Here is a 22,364-nt window from a genome sequence, read left to right on the forward strand (position 1 = left end):
TTACCTATGTTGGTATAACAGCAAATATGTCACAAGAATAGCTAACTTAAAGTAGTATTAAACCAAGTATTATATGTTTTAATTCCCCAAGAGAGTGAAAGTTACGAAAACGACAGCCTTTTGTTTTATCATGCTGATGCTAAATCCTTATTTTTTTCAAGGTATTCGATTTTTAGTGACTATTTTAATCGAATAAAAACGCACTTTGCATTTTAACCAGTCAGAAACGTTCTTTTTAAAGATTCACAACTTTTAGTGGAGGTGTTCCTTTTAATTAATCTGAACGTGATTCGATGCATTTTTGTTCGTTTTTATTTTCGCTTGCTGGTGGTCTCCTGGACACAGTGCTGGCGGACAAAAGGTACACAAATCCAGTGAAAAATGTTCTTACGATTGCGTCCGAATTAAATTACGTAGAATCTATTTTTGAACTCAAAAAAGGAAAAAAAAAATAGTAAGCGAATAGAGTAAAAAGAGGCTTTTAACGACAAACTCATTTAAACGATCATCCGTAGATAATTCTCGTAAAGATTGCAACAGAGGTAATGGAATTGATTCAAAACTCGGATACCTATAATTTAATAAATTATTTGATCGTATAATTTACAATAAAGTTAAAATACCAGTAATGATACAATTACGTGTTTTGTAACGGTACTTAAATCAATAGATCCGTGCACATTTCTTTTACTCACCAAATTCTTCATGGATCATAGAGTTCAATGATTTTACTGCAAAACTTAGGTATTTATTTCATTTATAGTCTTGAACCATTGTCGGTGCAAAGGTAACAAGGAATTTATAAAAATAAATCTTAACACTGTCCTTGAAATACACGAAGGAAGAAGTAAGTACTAATCATGAAGAAAAGGTCACATGTGAGGTATTTGTTTATTAAACATATTTACATTGCATAACCAACAAAAAAAAAAATTTTTCGCCAGTCATCATCCTAATCGCTACATCTCCATTTTACACCAATTCATACATCTTTTCCTTACAAGTTCAAAAAGTTCACATGGATAAATAACCAATCCACATTTCCCATGAAATAAATAAACAAACAACATAATATCATAGCCATACATTAACCCCAAAGAGCTATTTGACAGAGAAACATACAGTTACCTACAATAGAGGTACATTACCGATTTGTGAAAGACAATTTCCAGTCGTCGGTCGTGCAAAGGAAACGCAATCTCGAAGACATTACTGCCGCGGTATCTAGCAGGAAAGTTATAGCCTCTATCATGTTTATAAGGTCAAATTTACTACAGTACCCCATAAAATAATGTAAATATATGAAGAGATACAGAAAAATTAATATTATTTTATTGTTCGGGATTTTCAAATCTTTTGTTAGTTGATCTTGAAAAATTCGTTCAAAAACGGGATTAGCAACACCAGTCAGATCATTAGAAATAAATAATTAAGAAGTCTAAAGTTCTTAAAAACATCTTGAGTACAAAGGCACTGCTTAAATATGAATTTGCTTCTTTATAAAATTGTATAATCAAATGTACAACTCTCTCTAAAATTAATATTGGTCTTAACTTACCTTTTACCAAATTAAATTATACAAAAATTTTCAAAATTGATGTCCGTGTTAAAACAGTCCGTGTTTCCACGCGATATATCGCATCGGTTCTATTGTTCTTGTTACGTCTCGTTGAGGTAAAGTAAGAACACTAACAGAAGCTAACATAATTTGTAAACCAATATAAATGTTCCTCACTCTATGCCTACCGATCCATGGAGAAATAACAAATTAAAACAATTACACTTTTTCTCTGTTGCGTGCTTCCTAGAGCCCATTATCGAACAAATTTCATGCATAAACGTAAGTAAAGCATAACATTGCCTTTTTATATAAGTTTCCATAATTTGCCTTCCAATAATAAAAAATTACACACCAATAAAAGCTTTTTTTGACTTAAAGTGACTCGGAAGTTGTTGCTTTATATTTTTTCGACAACTTTTTGTTGAGTTTTTTTTTCCTTCAAATGTAAACTCGGATATCTAAAGAATTACTTAGTTGGCACGTAACTGGTAATTTTATATCGTCCGATTAGTTCTAGAGTCATCAGCCGCGAAGCACTCAAAACCACTAATATAATTTGTATGTACAGGGAAATGTATTTAAATGTGTTTCGAAATTACTTGTTCACGATTCACAGTTCTGAAGAGCTTAAAGTTTATTAAACCCGAGTTTTATTGAAAATTATCAAATTCGTTGTGGCCCAGGTAACATGTATGGATTTGTATGCATAAGGTGCAGGTTCGATCAAAACGCAACTTAAAGTAATAAACTTTTTAAATAAGTCTAAGACACTACTGACAAAACGGTGACGCAAACCTGGATTTCAAATATTTTAATCTGTGTTCAATTAATGCTGAAACCGTCTCTATAAGGGAAGTCATCCAGTAGTGAGACGTATGTTGGCTGGTATTATTATTATAAACCAAATATTCGGTCATAAATATAACCCATCGTGCACGAGGCAACTCAAGTCTCAATTCAGAACAATTTTAGTCTTGGAATGATCATCAAAATGCTTATTTGGTAGTGTTTACTGAAAACTAACAAGTAGATGTTTCGAACTTCATTCGAGTCGTTGTTCGCGTTGCTTATCACCAACAAGCCTCAGGTGAAGTGTGATCTAGATTACATCAAATAGGTACAAAAGCGTCAAAGTTTAACACCAACCAAATCAAGAACTGTAAGCAATAACACTAATAATATATTCCTTTGTTTTTCATCAGGAATGCCGACTGAACGGACGGAGCATGCGTTCGCGTCTGCGCAGGAGTACAAAGAAGCTCTCGAGGCGATACGCAGGCACACTGGCGCCGTAAGTTTTTTTTATTGCACCTTACTTTACACACCTAGGGTTGTCACAAACTGTCAAGGAAACCTACAACTTTTAAAGATAATTGTAGTTGTGGAAGTGTAGGGCTCTACGATAAGTAGTGTACCGTTTCGCTTCCCCCTGATAGCAGGTATATTACCTACTCTGAATTTCTAAGCATTGGGATCCCAAAAATTTAAAACCGCATCCCTGATCAGTTTTGTTTTAAAACTTCTCGTAAAACACAAATCGTAACCTGTATTTATGTGTGAAGAATAATTAAAATTGATTCCAACATACATAATGTCTCTTGGCTTATATACAGCTTACGTTTAATAAGGTTTAACTCCTGTAACGACGCTACGATTTTTCTCTTTCCGATAATTATATCCCCGTAATATCACAGCAATCATCGAGCAAAAATAAGAGCCATAAACAAGTAATTTACTATAAAGTTTTACCTTCCTTATTTTTCTCTAGATTATTTTAATTAAAACAATTTAATACAAAAATAATCATGATTTATGACTTTCCATATCTGAATTTGTTATTTTCGGATTTAAATTCAAGTTTAATTACGTTACTTATTGAAATTAGAAATTAACTTATTAAAAATATTTTTAGAACTTTGAATGTTTCTCATTCGTAGAAACACAGGAATACATAGCCTGGGGGCTGGCAGCCATCTTTTAAGTAATTGTAATAAATGTAGTTTTGGAAGCATGATAGCTCTACATAGAGTAGGAGCGATATCTCTCTTCTACAACTGCAGTAATCATTCTGTAAGTGGTGGTCCCAGGCCCTCAGACAATGTAGCAATTTTACAATTTAAATTTACTTCTATACGTATTATTGATTAAAAACTACATTTGTTTTCATTTGTTTGTTACTACACACTATACCTTACGTTGCCTTGTAAACTTAAACTTCCGAAGGAAAATGTAAAGCTAATTGTAGGTCTCACAATTAGCCAAAATCTGTTTAGCACTAACTAAAAACATACATTAAATTAGAAGGTTCAGCACTAGGAGTGATCAAAATATTGAATGTAATTCCTTTGAATCTCTTTCATTTCGCTCACGCTTCAGCTCTCGGTAATCGTTTTATTTGATTTTATCCAGGATTTGAAAAACACAACGCAAGATTTAAATACGACTGGTGCGGTTGTGAGTAATTTTAATATAGTGTTATTTATTTTAAACAGTAGGCTTGGGGGCATCTTCATAATTCCTCGCTAGATCTAAGGGCCCTACTACCAGCTTTCGTTGATAGTTTATTTAAGTTATGAAAGAGATAGCGCATTACAAGGCGAAGAGTGGCGTCTTTGTTTAACACCGACATCAAAATAACTTAAGAGATGTTTGAAGGCACTCAGACGTCTTTCGCGATTATTTAATAATCTCGGATCTACACTTGATCTATCCTCCAGCTATGAAGAGAAGCGTGAAATTACATTTACTATTTCTTATTGTAACACCAAAGAAATTGTGTTGTGTAGTGTTGAAACTTCTTTGTAGCAAGCGATACGAAATATAATGCAGTTGTGGATGAAAATTACACCATATTTAAAAAGAAAACAAGTGCTTGATAATTTATAAATAATGTAATGGAATATAATCGGATTATTAGATTTAAAAAAAAACGTTGTTTAACATTGAAAAAAATAAATAAACATTGCGGCTATGCAGATATTTTTAATCTAATGATGTTTTATTAAAATTTCACTGAACCAAAATTCTATACAAATCCATCTAGCACATATTGTGTATCATCCCGATGGCGCGACAAAAAATAGTACCACTACTTGTAAAATTGTAATAAAACTACATTTCTTCTACCTCTAAAAATTAAAAAAAGATATCAAACATTCAATAGACCCCACACAGCCTATATAGATCTACATATATTGACAAAATTCAACACCATTATTATCTTACAGGAGCGCAGCAAACCCCAGCGTACTCTAGAAGCAGAACCAGAAGAGAGTCAGCAAGAAGAACAGGAGTATCTGGACGAGCTCCTGGTGCCAGAACCCTGGGAACTGAACAACACAGCCAGGGCTGGTACTGAGATACTGTTCTTCAACAGAGTGCCCAAGGTCGGCAGTCAAACCTTCATGGAGTTGTTACGTAGACTCTCCAATAGAAATCGGTTTGGTAAGTTATCATTGTATTTAGGTACCTACTAAGTAATCAATACAAAAAAATCGGGTAGAAATTTAAATATTATTGAGTTTTTAATTTTAAGCTGATAGTTCAATGATTGATGAATCTGGTTATGTATTTATGTGTAAGACACACTTGATATGACACACACACTTGATATGATAAGGCAAATGATTCTGACATTTTGATCAGTGCTATTCTTGTCTACAGCCGTTGTATCATCACTATCAAAAATTGCATTCACGTATTCATTCTTGGCTCATTGATCCAAATATAAGTGTAGTTTTTGTAATTATCACAAAACTTTAAGTGATGTAATAAATTATTTTCTTAATTGATATTGTCAGTAACACAACACGTGCATTACAAAGTTTACTTGAGTTTAATCCAGATTAATTTAAAAAAACATTCCTTTACTAATTAAAATACTGAGAAGCTTTAATTTTCAGAGTCGGTATCTAATTAAGCTCAATTAATTACGTCGATATCATGTTTGTTGATTACCGTTCATTAGTGTTAAGCATTTTTATAACTTTGGTATCTGAGGCAAGTATTACATTAGTTTTCGTAAAAAAATCAATTTACGTAATTTTAAAATATGCCTTAGTTATACAAAGGTAGGTAAACGTTTCAATTATACGTTACAATAAACATTTTTACAAAATCACTCTTATTCTAAAGTTAAAAATTAAAACAATCTAAATACCCAAGTTTTTAAATGTCACTATTCAATTTTTATCGAAATCGGTCCAGCAATTTTTGTAGTCGTAAATTGCATTGTCATCGAGTATGAAGCTACCTTGAAAATTTCAGCCTCCTAGCTTATCTTGAAGTGCCTCAAAATTGAGTTACAATGTTACAAAAATCGAACCGGAACGACAAACAAGAAAGTGAGTGTATAAAATGGTGGGAAAAAGTTTTAACGCACACATCTACACAAACATTTTTGCTAATACCTATACATACATTGGTGGTACATACAGTGGTACATACGGCTAATCTCTTCTCAACTTCCAGGCTTCCACCGCGACACGGTGCAGCGTGTGGAAACCATCCGCCTGGCGCCCGCAGACCAGCAGGCACTCGCCAGCATCGTGACGTCATACGAGCCCCCCGCCTCGTACATCAAACATGTCTGCTATACTAACTTTACCAGGTAAATAGAACATTATGAAATAGCACTTGTGCAAATAAAAAAAAATATGATCCCAAATATAGTTCTATATAATAAGGTCCTGTTTTTATAAATTTGATTAAAACAGTGAAGGAAGTCCATTTTGATTTAAAATATTAGTTCAACACACACTATGAGAATTGATGAAAATTGAAAAAAAAGGTTGGTATAAAGGATTCCGTGAAGATGATTACAATTTCTTTTAAACTATTTCTTCTAAGGAAGAGTCGAATTTCAATGTAAGAAAATTTCTACATGCATTTTTCAAGTGATTAGTCATGACAACTTTCGTCTCAAAGCAACACAATTTGCATGGACAAGTGTCCTAAAAACCATTCAAATTAAAAATCTACAAACTCACTGTAACGTTTTAGTTACGAATACTCTATCTGTCGCATTCCTCGGGGCATCAATAAACAGAAGTGATGTAAAGGAAACAATCAAAAGTTATTGGCGAATAAACTTGAGAATGCTAGGATCGGGGCCTTTCCGAGTTCTATTAAAGTTTGCTGGCTATTGTCGGAGTAACAAATAACTACGCTACTAAAGCACAAAACACTACCACCATTACAAAGGAAATACAACTCATTGTTAGAGAAAGACGGAGCAATACAAGACATATAGTGTCATCTCGTTTTCACAATTCCATCAGTATTAGTTTGGGCTGTCGTGGTAGGCCCCCAGATGGCCGCGAGCGATGAGGCCGTGAAACGAGCGAACAAAACCAAAATAAATACCTCGCTACTCTGTTATTCATATTTGAAACTTGTTACAACCTTAATGGGTGAAGTTTGAAAGCTAAATTATTCAGACCATGTTCAAATCTGACTATTGTTATGGTTTTGGTCTACATTTTAATATGGGAGTAGAATATGAAAGTAATAATTTTATAATTTATTGTATTGTAAAAAAACAATCCTGCTTGTTTATGATCAGTTTTTTATTGTTTTAACTTACATCGATGTAGAGTCATATGTCTTCATCCACTGAAAAAAATAGTGGTTGCGAAAACATGAAAATAATCAAATTTAAATACAACTAATGGATAAAGGAACGAATTAGGTAGTACTACGTTCTTGCATTACATTCATAATCATTCATTTACCCTGATAATGAATAACTGATTAATATTATTAAGACAACGATCTCGTAACATAACATCAAACTGCTGTCTTATACAAAACGCAGGCTCATTAAATCAAACAATAGTGAATGCAGCTGCCTGCCGACAAATTGGAATCCAATTGCTAGAATCAAAACCATTCGAACGCACAAATCAAGCACAAACGGTATCTGGCGCTAAATCTTCATTGATGTGAAACAAAAACAGATCGACTATCAAGCGATACTCATATTAATGTTGTACATTGTTCCATTTAGTACTAAAAAGCGAAACATCAATCACCAAACTGTAAGACGGGAAAATATAACATGATTAATGGATACGTAGACATTAATTGCTCTGTCTATTATCCGATAGGCGACTCTCTTGTTAGTGATAATTATACAACGGCACGTGCAAAAACTGTTGAATTGCTATTGTTGAGCCGCTGTTGGCCGATACGCCGGTAACGGAATTATGAGTCTCGCTCCTGCGGTTTTCCATTTTCGTCGTAAATATTTACTGTTTATTTAATCTCTTGTTAATCTTTATCTGCCAGTGAGTATTTAGGTCATGTCGATAGTAAATTAGAGGATTAAATGTAGTGTACGTTAATGCTAGTTGATTTTTGACGCTCCAATAATATTGCCAATTATAAAACGCAATGCGATGTTCAGTTCGTGTTGGTTAGACTGTAAAATAGGCCTGATTTTTCATTTTACATATCTAACAGAATATTTACATGGGAATTATAATGCATAAGTCTTCAACGTTACATTTTTAGTCTAAGATCTGCAAGGTAAAGATCCCTTTTGCTCTGTCACCCTCTGAGCCAAGTGGTTTAGGTCAATGCAAGTCGCTGCAAGACGTATCACGGGTTCGAGCCCCACTTGTCATTTTGGGTATTGGGTCGTTTTATTCATAAAAAGGTGTTCGTCAAACAATGTTCCACATAAACAACGTGATAGATTTACATGAAAATCATTGTTTCCCTTTAGGATGGGCTTTCCCTCTCCAATATACGTGAACGTAGTACGTGACCCTGTGGAGCGGGTGATATCCTGGTACTACTACGTGCGAGCGCCCTGGTACTACGTGGAGAGGAAGAGGGCCTTCCCTGACTTACCGCTGCCGGACCCCGCGTGGCTGAAAAAGGTTTGTACCACCACTACAAAAATGAACCCTATTAATAAGGACCTAGTGTAGTCGTTTTACAAGTGTCTAGACTACGGCAAATTTTTAACAAAACCTTTTGATTTTGATACAGCTCTTTTCGCTAACATTACTTCATAAATTTATTGAATATCAGGGCAGCTCTTAATTTAGAGTAATTTGTGAAACGTCGACTACTTAAGTTGAACAAAAATTAAGATTTTTTATAGTTTTTCTTTCTATTAAGGGAAATTTTGCCTCCGACTACTTTGCGGCACTTTTCACAAGTTACGTAATTAGCAGTTGCGCTTTTTCATCATATCTTTCTTGCGGACAAAGAACTAGCAAAATACTACACCTAGTTCTTTAAACAATATTATTTGAGTAGTGTATGATGATCATTCGTATTACCTACGAGTTAACAAAATTAGCCACAGTACCTACTATGTTTGCTGGAGGAACAAGCTTTTAACAAGCTGTCTGATGTGTTCCAAAAGATAACTCTTGTATTGCCTAAATAGCGATTGTAACTAAACGTTAACATGTACACAATGTAACATTTGCATTGCTAATGATGACGGATTTCCGAACATTCATTGATAAATAGCCGGCGTTTGATAGACATCGATCAAAATAGAGTAATGACTAATGGATACCGATATTTTAGCATCGACTAAATATCAGTACATTATACATTTAGGCCTTTGAAAACCCACGAACAAATTATTTAGCTCAAGATGTGACTTCATTGTGGTTTAATTCTCTTAAAGACAGATCGATTTTAAATGGCTTTACCATTAATTATCAAGTTTTTATCGTACATAAGGCATGTCACTCGTTCGTGACAGGATAAAAAGAAACGGAATAATAGCTAGGTATTCTGATCGCCTACGTACCGAGATATTTTCATAGTTTTCTTACTAAGTCGTGAGAACGTGTTGGCTATTAATTTTTTATTGTTATTCTTCTGTAATCGTGACATGATCTTCGCGAGATGAGTTTTTATTTGCTAACGGTGAAAATGAGCCTTCGATCTTGTTTGAGATGAAGCAATTCATGTGTGGATGATTACTGTATTAACTGTAACATATTGAACAGTTGACCGCAGCGGACTTTGTAACACTGACTTCAAAGATAATATGTTAGTATTTTTCAAAGTCTTTTAGCTGCACATAAGTCGGACGCAGCTAAAGCGCTTCACTCATTTAAATTTAATTAACATTTAGTAGTACTGGTACCTAATAGTGTGAGATAAAATAATATAATAGCTTAAGGTCATTTTTATGTACAAAAGTCCCTTCTAAATCAATAAAAAAGAAGATGTTTAGCTAGTAAAACGTAAATTGTAACAAACATGTCTGTTTACGCAGGAGGACATTTTTATACCTGATTTTCATTAAAATCCTTCTAAAATCTATCCGTCTCACATTAATGTTTAATACATATGTTTTTCTTTGAAAAACTGATTATCACAAAAATTTGTTATGTCTCAATTGCGTTGTGTTCAGATATCGTTAGTTCGATTTTCACGTCTCCTTATACCGGTACCATAAAATTGACCCTACCGACATATGGGAAATAAGTTGTTCCTATCAAACTGCCTGAGCCCTTCAGTACAATGTGTATTATTACACCAAGATTATCGTAACCAGGTAAATGGTGGCTATAAAGATAACCTCTCACTAGGATAAAGTTATAAAAGATAGTTGGATCAGGATATGCCAAGCCTAGCCTTAGTTTATAAAGGCTGATCGATTTTAAGTAATATTTTGTAAACATTTGCTAAGAATCCAGCCTTAATTTGACGGACTAGAACGTAAGTTGGGATTTATCGTAATAAATATAAACGTTAATAATTGATCACACCAATATTGTGTCAGATGCGAATTTATATTCTTTATTATTTTCCAAGAAATTACAAATATTAATTTAAGTACTCTAATAATTACGTCTTAAGTTTATTTTATGTTCTGTCATGAATCTCAGCGGTAATTAAAATGTAATTTATCAAAAAAGAACTAATTTATTTAGCTAATAAAATCTAATCTGAAAGATATTTACGGCTTATAAAATTCTCAGATTTGACATTAAGCTATCTAACAATATTCTTTATTGAAGCAATAAATTGCAACTTTGTCTACTAAAAGAAATACGAAGATACAATGTTTCTTGTTGGAGGCATACGGAGCAGTAGAAATGCACGGATACAGTGAAGTAGGTTTTCAGTAAATTGGTAAATTGCTCATCGGTGGTGAACCCTTCTAATTTTTTTTCAAAATGACGCGGAGTATCGATTTTGTAGCACTTTTTTTAGATATTTTATTAATGATTCGTTCGATCGATATTCCAGTCTTTTTTCTTCGCGGCCCAGTCTTTCGGATTATACGAAGTCTTAAACATAAAATTTAAGTTGGACACATTTTTTTATATATTAGTAGATATAACCTGAATGTATACTTAAATCAAATGGCAAAGCGATAGAAGCGGCAAGCCACTTTCCATATATTGGATCTGAAATCTCTATCCTGCAAATAATCAAGTGTGGTCATTATGTGCTCACCCTTTCAAGACTTGAGAATCTTTGCTATATAGTATCATATTCATTTGTCTAATACATTGGAACTAGTATTGGAAGTTCTTCGCCACTGCTAAGGACATCGTTTCTTAAGTTACTAAACGTTTTTGTCAAAGATGTTTTTAGTTGTGTAACTAAATCGTTTGCCACGCATCGTCACAGCGAATTGATCGTCGCCAATTTACGGATGAAACGGCGAAAATTGGTCACGTGCTGTGGACTGCGCGGGCGCAGGAACCTGATCCTCTATACTCTGTAGGGTAACCATGATAAATAGAAGTTTATGAGGTTATAAAACGTTATGGTATTATAAACACCTACAGTTTTAAAACATGGAAAACGGTTTGTTCATTTGTTATTAAATATAGTATGATGTTTTCATTAGATATAAACTTATTTACGTAGTACCGTATTACGATGTTTACATATTTTCAACATGACGTCATCATAACCGATTTCCAGGATTAAGAACCTTGCGTAACTCAAGCTGTATTATATCATTGCATTAAAAAAATGTCTGAATGTAGTCATGGCATGCTTGTATAGGTTCCTATATGTTCTCCTTAATCACATACTCTCGCGTCCGTATTAGTTCATACGTCTCATAATATATTTTTTCGAAACAATGCAAGCTACATTATGAATCTTGATATGCTCAAGCACTTAGATTTTAAACTAAAAGATTTATGTTATGGCCAAACAATAAAATTGTATTGCGTGATACTTATCAGTTTTCCACAATGAGAAAATTAAAACAATCTATGACAGTCTCCTTAACATGATAAAGTTCTATAAATAGTCGCTGTTTTCAGAAAATATCCGACATTTGTTTGATTATAAACTCTTGATGGTTATCCTTAATGGATCGATTGACGCAATCAAGGAAAGAAATCGATTAATAAACGGTTACTTCTATTTTTAAAACATCGCTTTATCTGAAGAGCTTGCAACAATTATTCTGTTTATAGTCCCTGTATTATTCCTATAAGAAACATGCATTTCCATTAACTCAATGGATAAACGTTTTTTCAACGACGGATTGTATCTCAAGAAATCAACATTCAATGGTACATATTTCCAGTAATTCCCTTATATAGTTATCGAGCGTGAAATATCTAACGTAACAGGAGTTGATCCAATCTAAAATAAAAGAAAAAAAAACCGAGTAAAATCTTGTTTTCAATTTCGAATCGAGACAAGAATTACGGTGTTCGGTTTATAAACCGGCTCGCGAATACAATAGGAATACAATTAAAGAGTCTTACACCTCTCTACTGTATCAATCAATTTGGAACGCGACCGTTAGCGCCATGGTACCCATAACATTACACACTGACCAGCAAGCATTCGTTCCCAAGCTTTCGCGATTTCCTTGCTCTGTAAACCTACTTCATGGTCAAACTATAAAATCGACTTTGCACGGATATATTACGAATTATTTTTTTCAATTTTACACTACCGACTATGTCGAATCTGCCATTTTTTAAGTGTGACGTGTTCCGTTAGACCTGTCTAAACGTTTATTCAGTAGAAGCCCATGGTCAGGGGTTCAGATCAGTCGGTCACGACAGCCGCGCTGAACACGACACGAATCAATGATCACGATCGATGCCAAACCAATAGTAAATTAAAGCAATGCGTCTAACGACTCGTGAATTAATTGGGTTAAATGTATTGATGGGATGTTCAATGATACATTAGCTTTACAAGTTAACGAGTTGCTTCACTGCACAAAGATTATTTCCCTTTTAAAATTGTACTTTTATTATGGATATTAATTTTTTATTTCCTCGTGTAATATCATGACCTTTATACATTACGGTTACCGTGTTGAAGGTACTTAATGTGCCTTCAACTTGTTGCACATTCAAAGTTCATCAAAATTGACCGATAAATTTTATTATCCAATCTTGAAGAAGCTTTAGCTACTGCATGCCAGCAATTAAAACATTGCCTAAAGTGAAATAATAATAATAAATCTTTATTTCCATCAAATCGAATGCTTAATTAGAATTTCATGCTATTATTATTAAACTTTTATGATGGAATTGCGTTTTTGTGAATGAAATAGTTATCAGTGAAGTGATTTTTATTACGGTATCAATATGTTGCATCATAATTGTACATCTTTATCTAATTCAAGAAAAGGTATCTCCTAAACACATTCACACTTCGACAAGACTATCTTTATTTTGATTAAACTGTTGCAGTTTTATGAGAATAGCTGGCGATACTAATCCATATTGCTAATTGCCAAATAAACAAAACATGAAAAATCAATTCTCAAATCCTCACTCCATGGAAAGAAGTATTAATCCAGCAGTTCTAGATTTATAGACTGGTATCATTACTGTTTATTTTTTTTATTGAATATTCGCCGTTTAAAGGTTTATACCAAAGTCATCATCATTATCAGTTATGGCATTCTTCGAATTTATTCGTATATCGTTTCAAATCTGATTATATATATGAAAACAGGATAGTTTATATCCCGATTTTATTTTCAGGTCAAATCATTTTCATTTTGTACTGGGCGAAAGCCAGTCATTTCAAAATGTGTTAACCAAAGATTATCAAGAATAAGTCCACCTTATTAATTATAACTAGTCTCAGTAACAAACAATAATTAAAGATCTAGTTCACGCTCTAGATCCTTCTGTACTATTTAGTGACGCAATTAAAATGCAACTGCAATTGTTTCGTTAAATGTAATTTGCGAGCATTGTCTCGTAGAATACTTAAAACCGGAGTAAAGACGCTAATGAATAGTCCTTTCGACTTGACCTGAGGGCAAAGTGCTATTTTCAAAACTAAGACGGAAAAGATGTAGAGTGCTACCACGCTTCCACAATTGCTATTCTTAATATAAAGGTGAAAGCATCTTCTCTCAGTATAAAAAATGACGTCTTTTTCTTGGGAAAAAAAAACTGAAACCTTTTGACGAAAACCCTTTGAAAAAAAACGAGCAACTGGATTACACCATCTTTATTTTGATCTAGTGGAAATCTTTATGGACTTTCTTCACCCTGAGAGAGGCTAAACCCACCGGAGTGCTTCTCTGCTCTCTGTAGTTGGAGGCCATACGGAGACACAGACACTTTCGCAGAATACCGCGAAATACATATTTAACCTACCCCAATACCTATGCCAGTTTCCAATACCTACTATAAAATATTCTGAACAATTGAGAACGGAACGGAAAACAATTTAAAAGACTTTCGAATCAAACTGGTAGTAATTAAGACAGTGCATCAAAACAAAAATATTTTCATTGAAAAAGCGCAAGAGAGTTAGACAATTTAAGACCAATTCAATTTTTTTTTAATAAACAAATTGGAAATATTCAGACCCTCTCTCTGTTTTACAGAGCTTCGCCAAATATGCAAGCATCTATAACATCGATATTTTGATTGATTCTCATTTAAAAATTAACGGTCATCGTTTACTTAACCAAAAAAGCTTACCTATTATTATGAACCGGTACCTTTAATTGCCAAAAACCTAGATCTAAATTCATTAAAATGCAAATTGGCTTTAAATTATTCTGACAAAACAATTAGCGCCTACATATTAGAAAATTAATTATGCCTACCACCATGCCCAAAAGTCACGTGTTGAAGAGTTGTTATAATTGTGGAAGCAAGATGGCGTACAACACTGGGTAGCGCGTTCTCTTTTCCACACAAACACTTTAATATTTTAACCTTTTAGATGTGGTGATAGGCAGCAAAGCAGTCTTCAAAAGCACATAGGTATCCATACAGGCATAGCATAAACAACTTTTTTTGCAATATGTTCCTGTCTTCGGTCTACAATGAGATCGAAGCGAAGTTTGAGTAATGACTAGCGTATTGTTAAGTGAATCAGGTCATAATGAATAAATATATCCTTATTGTTATACACTGTAATGTGAAAAATAATAATAAAAGCTTAAATAGTAATTTAATGTAGAATATGTGAACCGGATTGGAGGGTAATGTACTAGAAAGGTTCGTCTGTGTTACCAACGGAAATACTAATATGTGAAACATTTTGGGGATTCATTTGTACTGGAATGGTCATTTATTTAATTAGTAAATAAATTAAAAATAGTAAATAAATTTAAATTATTTTACAAATGAAAAAATAGATCTCTCCCTCCTTTTCTTTTTTGTCAGCCTAATATTAAAGGTACCGTCGCTCGGCTGTAGTTAGGCTTTTGTACTTATTTCGGTCACTAAATAATCCTAGTCTTATTAATTTAACATGACACGAGAGAATCTCGTCATCCTGTACGTTGACTTCAATCTATTTTTCAGACACCTTCCAAGAAACGTTCTTTATATTTTTTGCGTGCTTGAGTTTATATTCGTGACGAAAAAGTTCAAGGTTGCACTAAGAAAACAAGTACAAAACACATTTCCTTGACAATTGGGCAACACTCAACCAACAGATCTCATTTAGATAATGGACCCCACTCAGATCATATGTAAATAGACATACAAATAGAAATAAAACCTTATTCTAGTCAAACTATTTTCAGTTCACGCATATCCATTGAAGTGACTAACTATAATCAGTAAAAAATAAATTAGTTTTACGTCAACAAAAACTTGACGTTATAATTAGTTGACGAAAAAACCTAAGTCCATTCTGTATTCTGTTTAGGATGACCCGTGCTAATCACGGTGAGTAATTAAAAATATAATTGGACTTAATTGATACTATGTTGATGGCTATGGTTTTCGTGTACCGTAACGAGAAGAAATTGAAATAAAACCTTATTATAGAAAAAAACAACCCAATTAGCCGAAAACAAATTAATATCATACGAGCTTAGGCGTTGCGGCCTCTTTACTATTGTCTATTATTTAAAATTAACCGAAAGTTAAATTATATTCCAGTAGACAATCAATAGTAAAATAAATCAGTGCAGTCGTAACTTTAGAAAGACAAAATAACTTATCGGTTTTTGTTTTGCAGCAAAATATAATTATAAAATCATGGCATGTAGGAACTGCGTATGGTATCACGTAGCTTCGTATTTAATTGGTTCCATATCAAACTCCTATAATCCAATCTCACGTGGGAGTATCAGTTATAACTAAAATGATTAACGAGGGTTAACGAATTGATCACGGCAGAGTTGACCTTTCGCAGTATCAAAGTGACTGACCTTTTGGAAGCCTCTAGAGATAATCCCTTATCTTTTGTTTTGCCTCGGGGAAATCTGAGGATGATCAATTATTTGTCGGGAAGTGGACGCCTGCGAGTGTTGTAGGTAAAGGTATTGCGTAAATTATAGGTGTGTTTATAAAGTACTAGCTTTTCGCCCGCGGCTTCGCCCGCGTCGAGGTCGGTTATATCGCGTTTCCAAGAGAACTCTTCAAAAGTCCGGGATAAAAACTATCCTATGTTCTTTCTCAAGGTCAACTCTATCGCTGTACCAAATTTCATTAAAAACAGTTCAGTGGTTTAGACGTGAAAGCGTAACAGACAGACAGCAAATACCTGTCAAAAGTATATAATAATTCGGTGTATACTTCCAGGATTTCGAGACGTGCGTGTTGAGCGGAGACCGCGAGTGCCGCTACGTGGAGGGTGAGACTCACGAGGGTATCGGCGACCATCGAAGACAGACGCTGTTCTTCTGCGGACATGAACCTCAGTGCACGTATGTATTCAAATAGTTCTTTATAAATATTACTTGACTAATATAAAGGAGAAAAGTTATTATTATTAAGTCACACGCGCAAAGACACACAGTCGGTTTGGCGTTGTGACCTTAACCACTATGCTGTCAGTGCTCTTTTTGGAAAGTCATGTTAAAGCCTCGGTTAAATAATATTGATGGTTAATTTCTTTAAAGTACATTGCAATCAGAAATTAGTGAAGATATAGATAGAATCGGAGAAAAGGAGTATAGAATTTAAGATAAACTTTGCATTCAATTCAGCAATTTTATTTAAGCAACGAGTTTGGTTGCGGTTTGCTCAGATAAATCTAAAAGGCAACCTTACCTAACAATAGAAATACCTCAATGTAGTCTACTTAGTCTTCGCCAAAAATAACATTGATATTACTTTACGTGTTTTTCGGTTCTTATTGGCCGTTCTATCCTTATTAAGTCTCTTAATGAGTACAAGGTAAAATTATTTGTTCTAAGATATATCACTATATCTCTTGTACTTCTCAACAAATAACACAAAACTTTCTTACGTTTCAGACCGTTCAACAGCGTGGAAGCTCTACAGCGTGCTAAACGTGTGGTAGAACAGCAATACGCAGTTGTCGGCGTGCTTGAGGACATGAACTCCACTCTCCTGGCGCTAGAGAAATACGTGCCCAGGTTCTTCAAAGGAGCACTGAACCTTTACTGGGGTAAGTATATCTATTCCTAATTCAAATACAACAAACTGGAAAAAGATTCAGAAGGTTTTCCGCATGGAGCCCGAGCTACGAATATTCTTACCTACCTATGTCAAGTTTGCTACGAATGTCAGGTTCGATTTGCTCTAGATGAAGGAGTTTCGAACGTCAAGTTAACCGTTGATTTTTTTTAAATCTTTTTTAATGTGTAGAAGATTGTAAATGTAGATAATTCTTTTACTTGTCGATAGATGGCGTTCTGCATTTAGAGCCTTTTCCTAGATGGCGGTGTTGAGATTTTCGCAAGAACGATGTTATATAACACTGTCCACTTCCCTGTTCCATTGGGAAGTGGTTTTTGTGACTGTGTTCACTGTGAATATTTTAGCATACCAAGTGAGACGGTACTTACAAGCTTTTTGATGATAAAAATGCCATTTCTTCTTACAGATCAACTGAATACCTTCAACCGTATCAACCGAAACGCCTTCAAACCGCCAGTCTCTGAAGCAGTAAAGCAAATAGTTCGAGCGAACTTCACACGAGAGATCGAGTTCTACGAGTTCTGTAAACAGAGGCTACATATGCAGCTGAGGGCACTAAGAGATCCCACCATCACCGTCCCGACACCCAGAAGTAGGAGACGAAGGGCGCAGAAGAACAGAGTGTAACCTTAGAACCATTTGTTAGACTAGAAGCGTATAATCGGTCACGTTATTGCACTCAGCTGTTCTTTTGGAGCGACTGCAAAGCTAAATTGTAGCTGCCTGCAGTCCTGGTATATCAATCCAGAACGCGAAAAGAAAGGTTTCGGAATTCAGATTTGAAAGTTTGAATCTGGAGTGCAATAAACGCGGTAACAATTATGGTATTATTGAACCTAAAATGAAAAGTTGAAGAGCATTGAGTGTTCACTTAATGTAAAACAATATTGGAGGACGTCCATCTTGGATTTTCGATTCTTGCAGTCGCTGCTTGGAATCGCGACATCTTCGAATCGCGGTTCTGGTTTAACAATGTATTGATCCTGTAACCATAGCAACCTGGTGGGTATCCCATCGCTTCTAGACTGTTGGTTAGAAGTTAACCGCCTTATAACGCGAGGATTATTAAGATTTCGAACATTTTATATCGAATCTCAATTAAAGTGCGATTCATTTAATGTTTTTCGCTATTTTCAATTCGGTGAGAGACTAATTTTGACTGTGAATGTTAAGAGATAAAAATAATGTAAACATTTCGCTTGAGGGCCGATTTTTCAATCGCCAGATAACTTTTGTTCGACGAATATATTTGACGTTTTGACAACTTTTGTAAAGAAAATATGTCAAACAGCCATATTTATTCCTCAGATCTGATGATTGAAAAATCGACCATAAGTCATTAAAAAAAAAATGTTTTTCCAAATGAACATGAAAACAAGGTTATCACACCCTAGTTTTCTGTCCCCTAATTCATTTGCACCCTTATCTAAATGTGAGTGACGTCAACATTTTCCTAACATAAGATGTTATAATGTAAATAAATGTAACAATAAATATGTAAATTATTGATCATATCAACCATCATTCATTAATATAGGTGCCGGAACCTAATTTATAAAGCCTAAATTAAAAACAACCATAGAAATTAAAGAAATACGTACCAGAAAATTTATGTAACCATAGACTAGTTAAGAGAAATTTCTTTTTAAGAACAATTGTTACACATTGTGTTTTTGAATAATGAACGCCGCCATCTTGGTTTTTCGGCGGGATATTGTGACTATTTATTTCGAATATTTAAGTGATGTCCATATTTTTTATTTTAATTAGCAATTGTCATAAGTACAGCTTCCTTTACTTTAACTAAATTGTATATTTTTAGGTTAATTACTTAGTTTTATAATGACCTTAAGTTAACTTTGTCCTTTTTTCTTTAAACTTTTTTTCTTTTTACGTACTTTGATATGATCTTATTCTGCCTAATGAAGTGTACTTATCATGCATTCAATTTATTTATTACGAGATCAAAGTAAAATGTTATTGTGATATATTTCGCTTATGTTTAAGATACTGTAATTATTAAAGTACTTATATAGTTTTAAATTTACATGAAGTTTTTTATTTCACTATCTTTTTTCTTTTTATTCCTTCGAAACCCACGGGCTTCGAACCCATGACGTAAAATAGAGTTAGGTAATAAAAAAACTAGTTATTGATAATTATGCACATTAATTTATTAGGTATGTATTTAATATAAAACAGGAGTCAATTATAAGAATAACAATAAGAGTTCATAAGGGTAGCATTCAAACTGTGTATAATTAATATGGCCACATTTTAAGAATTCAGGTACATATACAAAATAGACAAAACATCGGCCTAATAAATAAATTATAATATCGCTTAAAAGTAACAATAATTTAATTTCGTAATTTCTAATAGTCTCATTGATAAAATCTCATAACTGAATCAACAATTGGCTATTATTTATCAGTTCTCTTGTAGGAAGTATGTCATGATACCGTAATTATAAAAATATAAAATATAAATATATCCAGATTACAACACCGATATAAAATATTTTAGTAACATTATTCATTAATCGCATATTCAATATTAATGATAGGCTCATCTGAAACTTCAACTTTCAATAATTATTGCTTCATAGCTACTACATGTAACAATTCCAGACACTTTATAACGACATGAGGAGAGTGGTGTTGACACCACACTCACCTCTGACGCTAGTACTATACATTATATTCATTTTAACTATAGTTCAAAATTGATGTTATGTGAATAAAATCATGCTATCTAGGTGATACTTCTATTTCGACATTAACAATTACAAAGGTCTAATAATGTCATAAAAATTGTATTAAAATATTAATTAATATCATTCAGAATTCGTCTCTCTTATATGTACAAGGAGAAGAGGCACGGCCGCGCTCACTGCACAATCATCACATTTTATTGTCCTACGGGACGCTACTCTACAATTAACATAGTACAAAACGAAAAATTCGATAAAATATATAACTCGAAACGTCGTTACTGCAAAATGGCACTCTGAGAACGAGTAGCTCACTCGTCGGATTACAATATCTACGCCTAGTCTAATTATATCACAAGTACGCTTTACAACGTGAAGCCTCATCGAGCAGGAGCTCGGGTCGGGCGCGCGGCCCGCTCGCACAGGAATGTGTTCGCCCGGCGGGCGCCCCCACACTGACACCTCGCGGCGGCCGCGCGCGCTCAGTAGAACGACGGGTGCCAGTCCACCGTCGGGTGCAGCGGGCCCGCCGCCGCCCCACTGCCCGGCTGCTGCACTATGCCCAGCGCCAGGCAGTCGAAGCAGTAGTTGCCACCGCTGTTGCTGTCCCAGAACTGTTGGCCTTTGCAAAGGAACCGCACCGCCAGCTCGAGCCGCTGCCCCGACGATATCGCTGGTGCGTAAAGCACAAACTGGAACCGGTCAGAGAACCCGTCGCAAGAACCTTGCACGTACGTCGCCTGCAAGTCAGTGTAGGTTTTCCACCTGTTCATTGTGTAGCGTATGTGCACAGTCTTGTGAAAGTCCAAGTTTCGAACGCGAACGGAGCCGCACACTGTGACATGCACGCCGTCGCAAACTCGTGCGCTTTCTAGACAAACGTTTTGTGTTTCCAGTTTATCCGTTATCTCTGCTGGTAGCTGGAACAAGGGCACAAGTGTAAGAGCACCGAGTCGCGGCTGACTTTTGACCGGTGGAGAGCTTTGTACGTCACAGCCAGTAAGATCATCGTAGGCGGATTTAGGAATAACGGGAATTTCATCCATGAAAGTTTTTACATCCGCCAAGTCTAGCCCCAAAACATCAGCAAAGCGGACTATTTTCTTTCGGCCGGGGGTGCCGGGTGGCGTTTTTCCTGTTTTAAGTGATGAACAGCGCCGAACACGTTGAGGCCTATCATCTTCTATTTCCGTATCATTTTGTTTGTCGCCTGTATCCTCCACCTCTGCACTTAAAAGGGACGGCTCAATTTCCGGTGCTGGAGATAATTCTGCATCAATAGGAACATCACTGGTGATTATTTCTAAAGGTTTCTTACTTAATTCGTTGCATACAGCTGCTTCAAGTTCCGAAATGATTGGGGGAGATGTTTCCGCCGGTGTTTCCTCATCAAGCGGTATTTCGACCTCCGAAAGTGATAAGTTTTCCAGGAACTCTGGTGCACTAAGTTGTGTAATTCTTTCATTATGAAAATCTTCCTCGACTTCGACAACATCAGAGGGGTCGCTTTTGGCAGATTCAAATTCCGAGTCACTATCTAATGTGGCACATTGGAAGCTTGGTAAACTAAAACGGTCTGTATCTAAAGCAGCGATAGGTTTGGCAGCACAGTCCACTTCATCGAAGCTATTTTGTCGCGCACAACCCTCAAATGTGATCGCAGAATATAACCTTTTATCAGATGCATGTCCATTTTCACGTGGAATCGGTTGCAGTTTTACTGGAGAACAATCTGTATAAAAAGCAGTAGAAAATGTAAAACCATTTTTGGGTTTGTCCGCTGGCTGTACTAACTTATTTTGTTCCTTAGATAGTTCTGGTTCAGAATCGATATCATAGAAAGGTTGATCTTGATCTTCGGTGGGTGACCTTTCTGGAAAAGCGGGTTCGTAGTCGTCGACGGGGCTGGATGGGCTCTCACACTCTAGCTCGAAGTCGTAGAATGTGTCGAGTTCTCTCTGGTTGTTTGATGTGGTGGGCCTGTGCGAGGCGGTATTGTCACGCGTCAACCAGCTGTTCTCGCAGTGGTCGTCGTGCGCACCGCCAAGGTTGCTGAGGCGCGAGTGCAGGTCGCGCGCGAACGCTGCGGCTCGTCTGCCGCACGACATCGGCAGCAGCGAGGTCAGACCACACTGCGACCCGGCGCGATCTCCGCTCATCTGCGTCTGAAACATACAACAACAATAGTTTAGCATGGAACACACATTTTCAAATCTTTTAATAAACATTATCAACATATTCA

The 22,364-nt window shown here is 35.2% G+C and overlaps 2 protein-coding genes across 8 annotated transcripts in view; one reads left to right on the forward strand and one right to left on the reverse strand.

Annotated features, from left to right (window-relative positions):
• The window catches only part of LOC113501315 (heparan sulfate 2-O-sulfotransferase pipe), a 91,395-nt gene extending 72,751 nt beyond the window's left edge, over positions 1–18,644 (forward strand). For all 3 annotated transcript variants that reach the window (XM_026882436.1, XM_026882438.1, XM_026882437.1), the window contains 7 exons: positions 2,764–2,852; positions 4,789–5,005; positions 6,032–6,170; positions 8,289–8,445; positions 16,546–16,670; positions 17,223–17,377; positions 17,816–18,644. In XM_026882436.1, coding sequence (XP_026738237.1) covers positions 2,764–2,852; positions 4,789–5,005; positions 6,032–6,170; positions 8,289–8,445; positions 16,546–16,670; positions 17,223–17,377; positions 17,816–18,036 — 1,103 coding nt within the window. In that variant the 3' untranslated portion in view covers positions 18,037–18,644. The remainder of the gene's footprint in view (positions 1–2,763; positions 2,853–4,788; positions 5,006–6,031; positions 6,171–8,288; positions 8,446–16,545; positions 16,671–17,222; positions 17,378–17,815) is intronic.
• Positions 18,645–19,558: 914 nt separating this feature from the next.
• The window catches only part of LOC113501314 (glycogen-binding subunit 76A), a 48,219-nt gene continuing 45,413 nt past the window's right edge, over positions 19,559–22,364 (reverse strand). For all 5 annotated transcript variants that reach the window (XM_026882435.1, XM_026882434.1, XM_026882431.1 and 2 more), the window contains one exon: positions 19,559–22,287. In XM_026882435.1, coding sequence (XP_026738236.1) covers positions 20,605–22,281 — 1,677 coding nt within the window. In that variant the 5' untranslated portion in view covers positions 22,282–22,287 and the 3' untranslated portion in view covers positions 19,559–20,604. The remainder of the gene's footprint in view (positions 22,288–22,364) is intronic.

This window comes from Trichoplusia ni, chromosome 15, assembly GCF_003590095.1.
Source record: "Trichoplusia ni isolate ovarian cell line Hi5 chromosome 15, tn1, whole genome shotgun sequence".
Classification (NCBI taxonomy): Eukaryota; Metazoa; Arthropoda; class Insecta; order Lepidoptera; family Noctuidae; genus Trichoplusia; species Trichoplusia ni.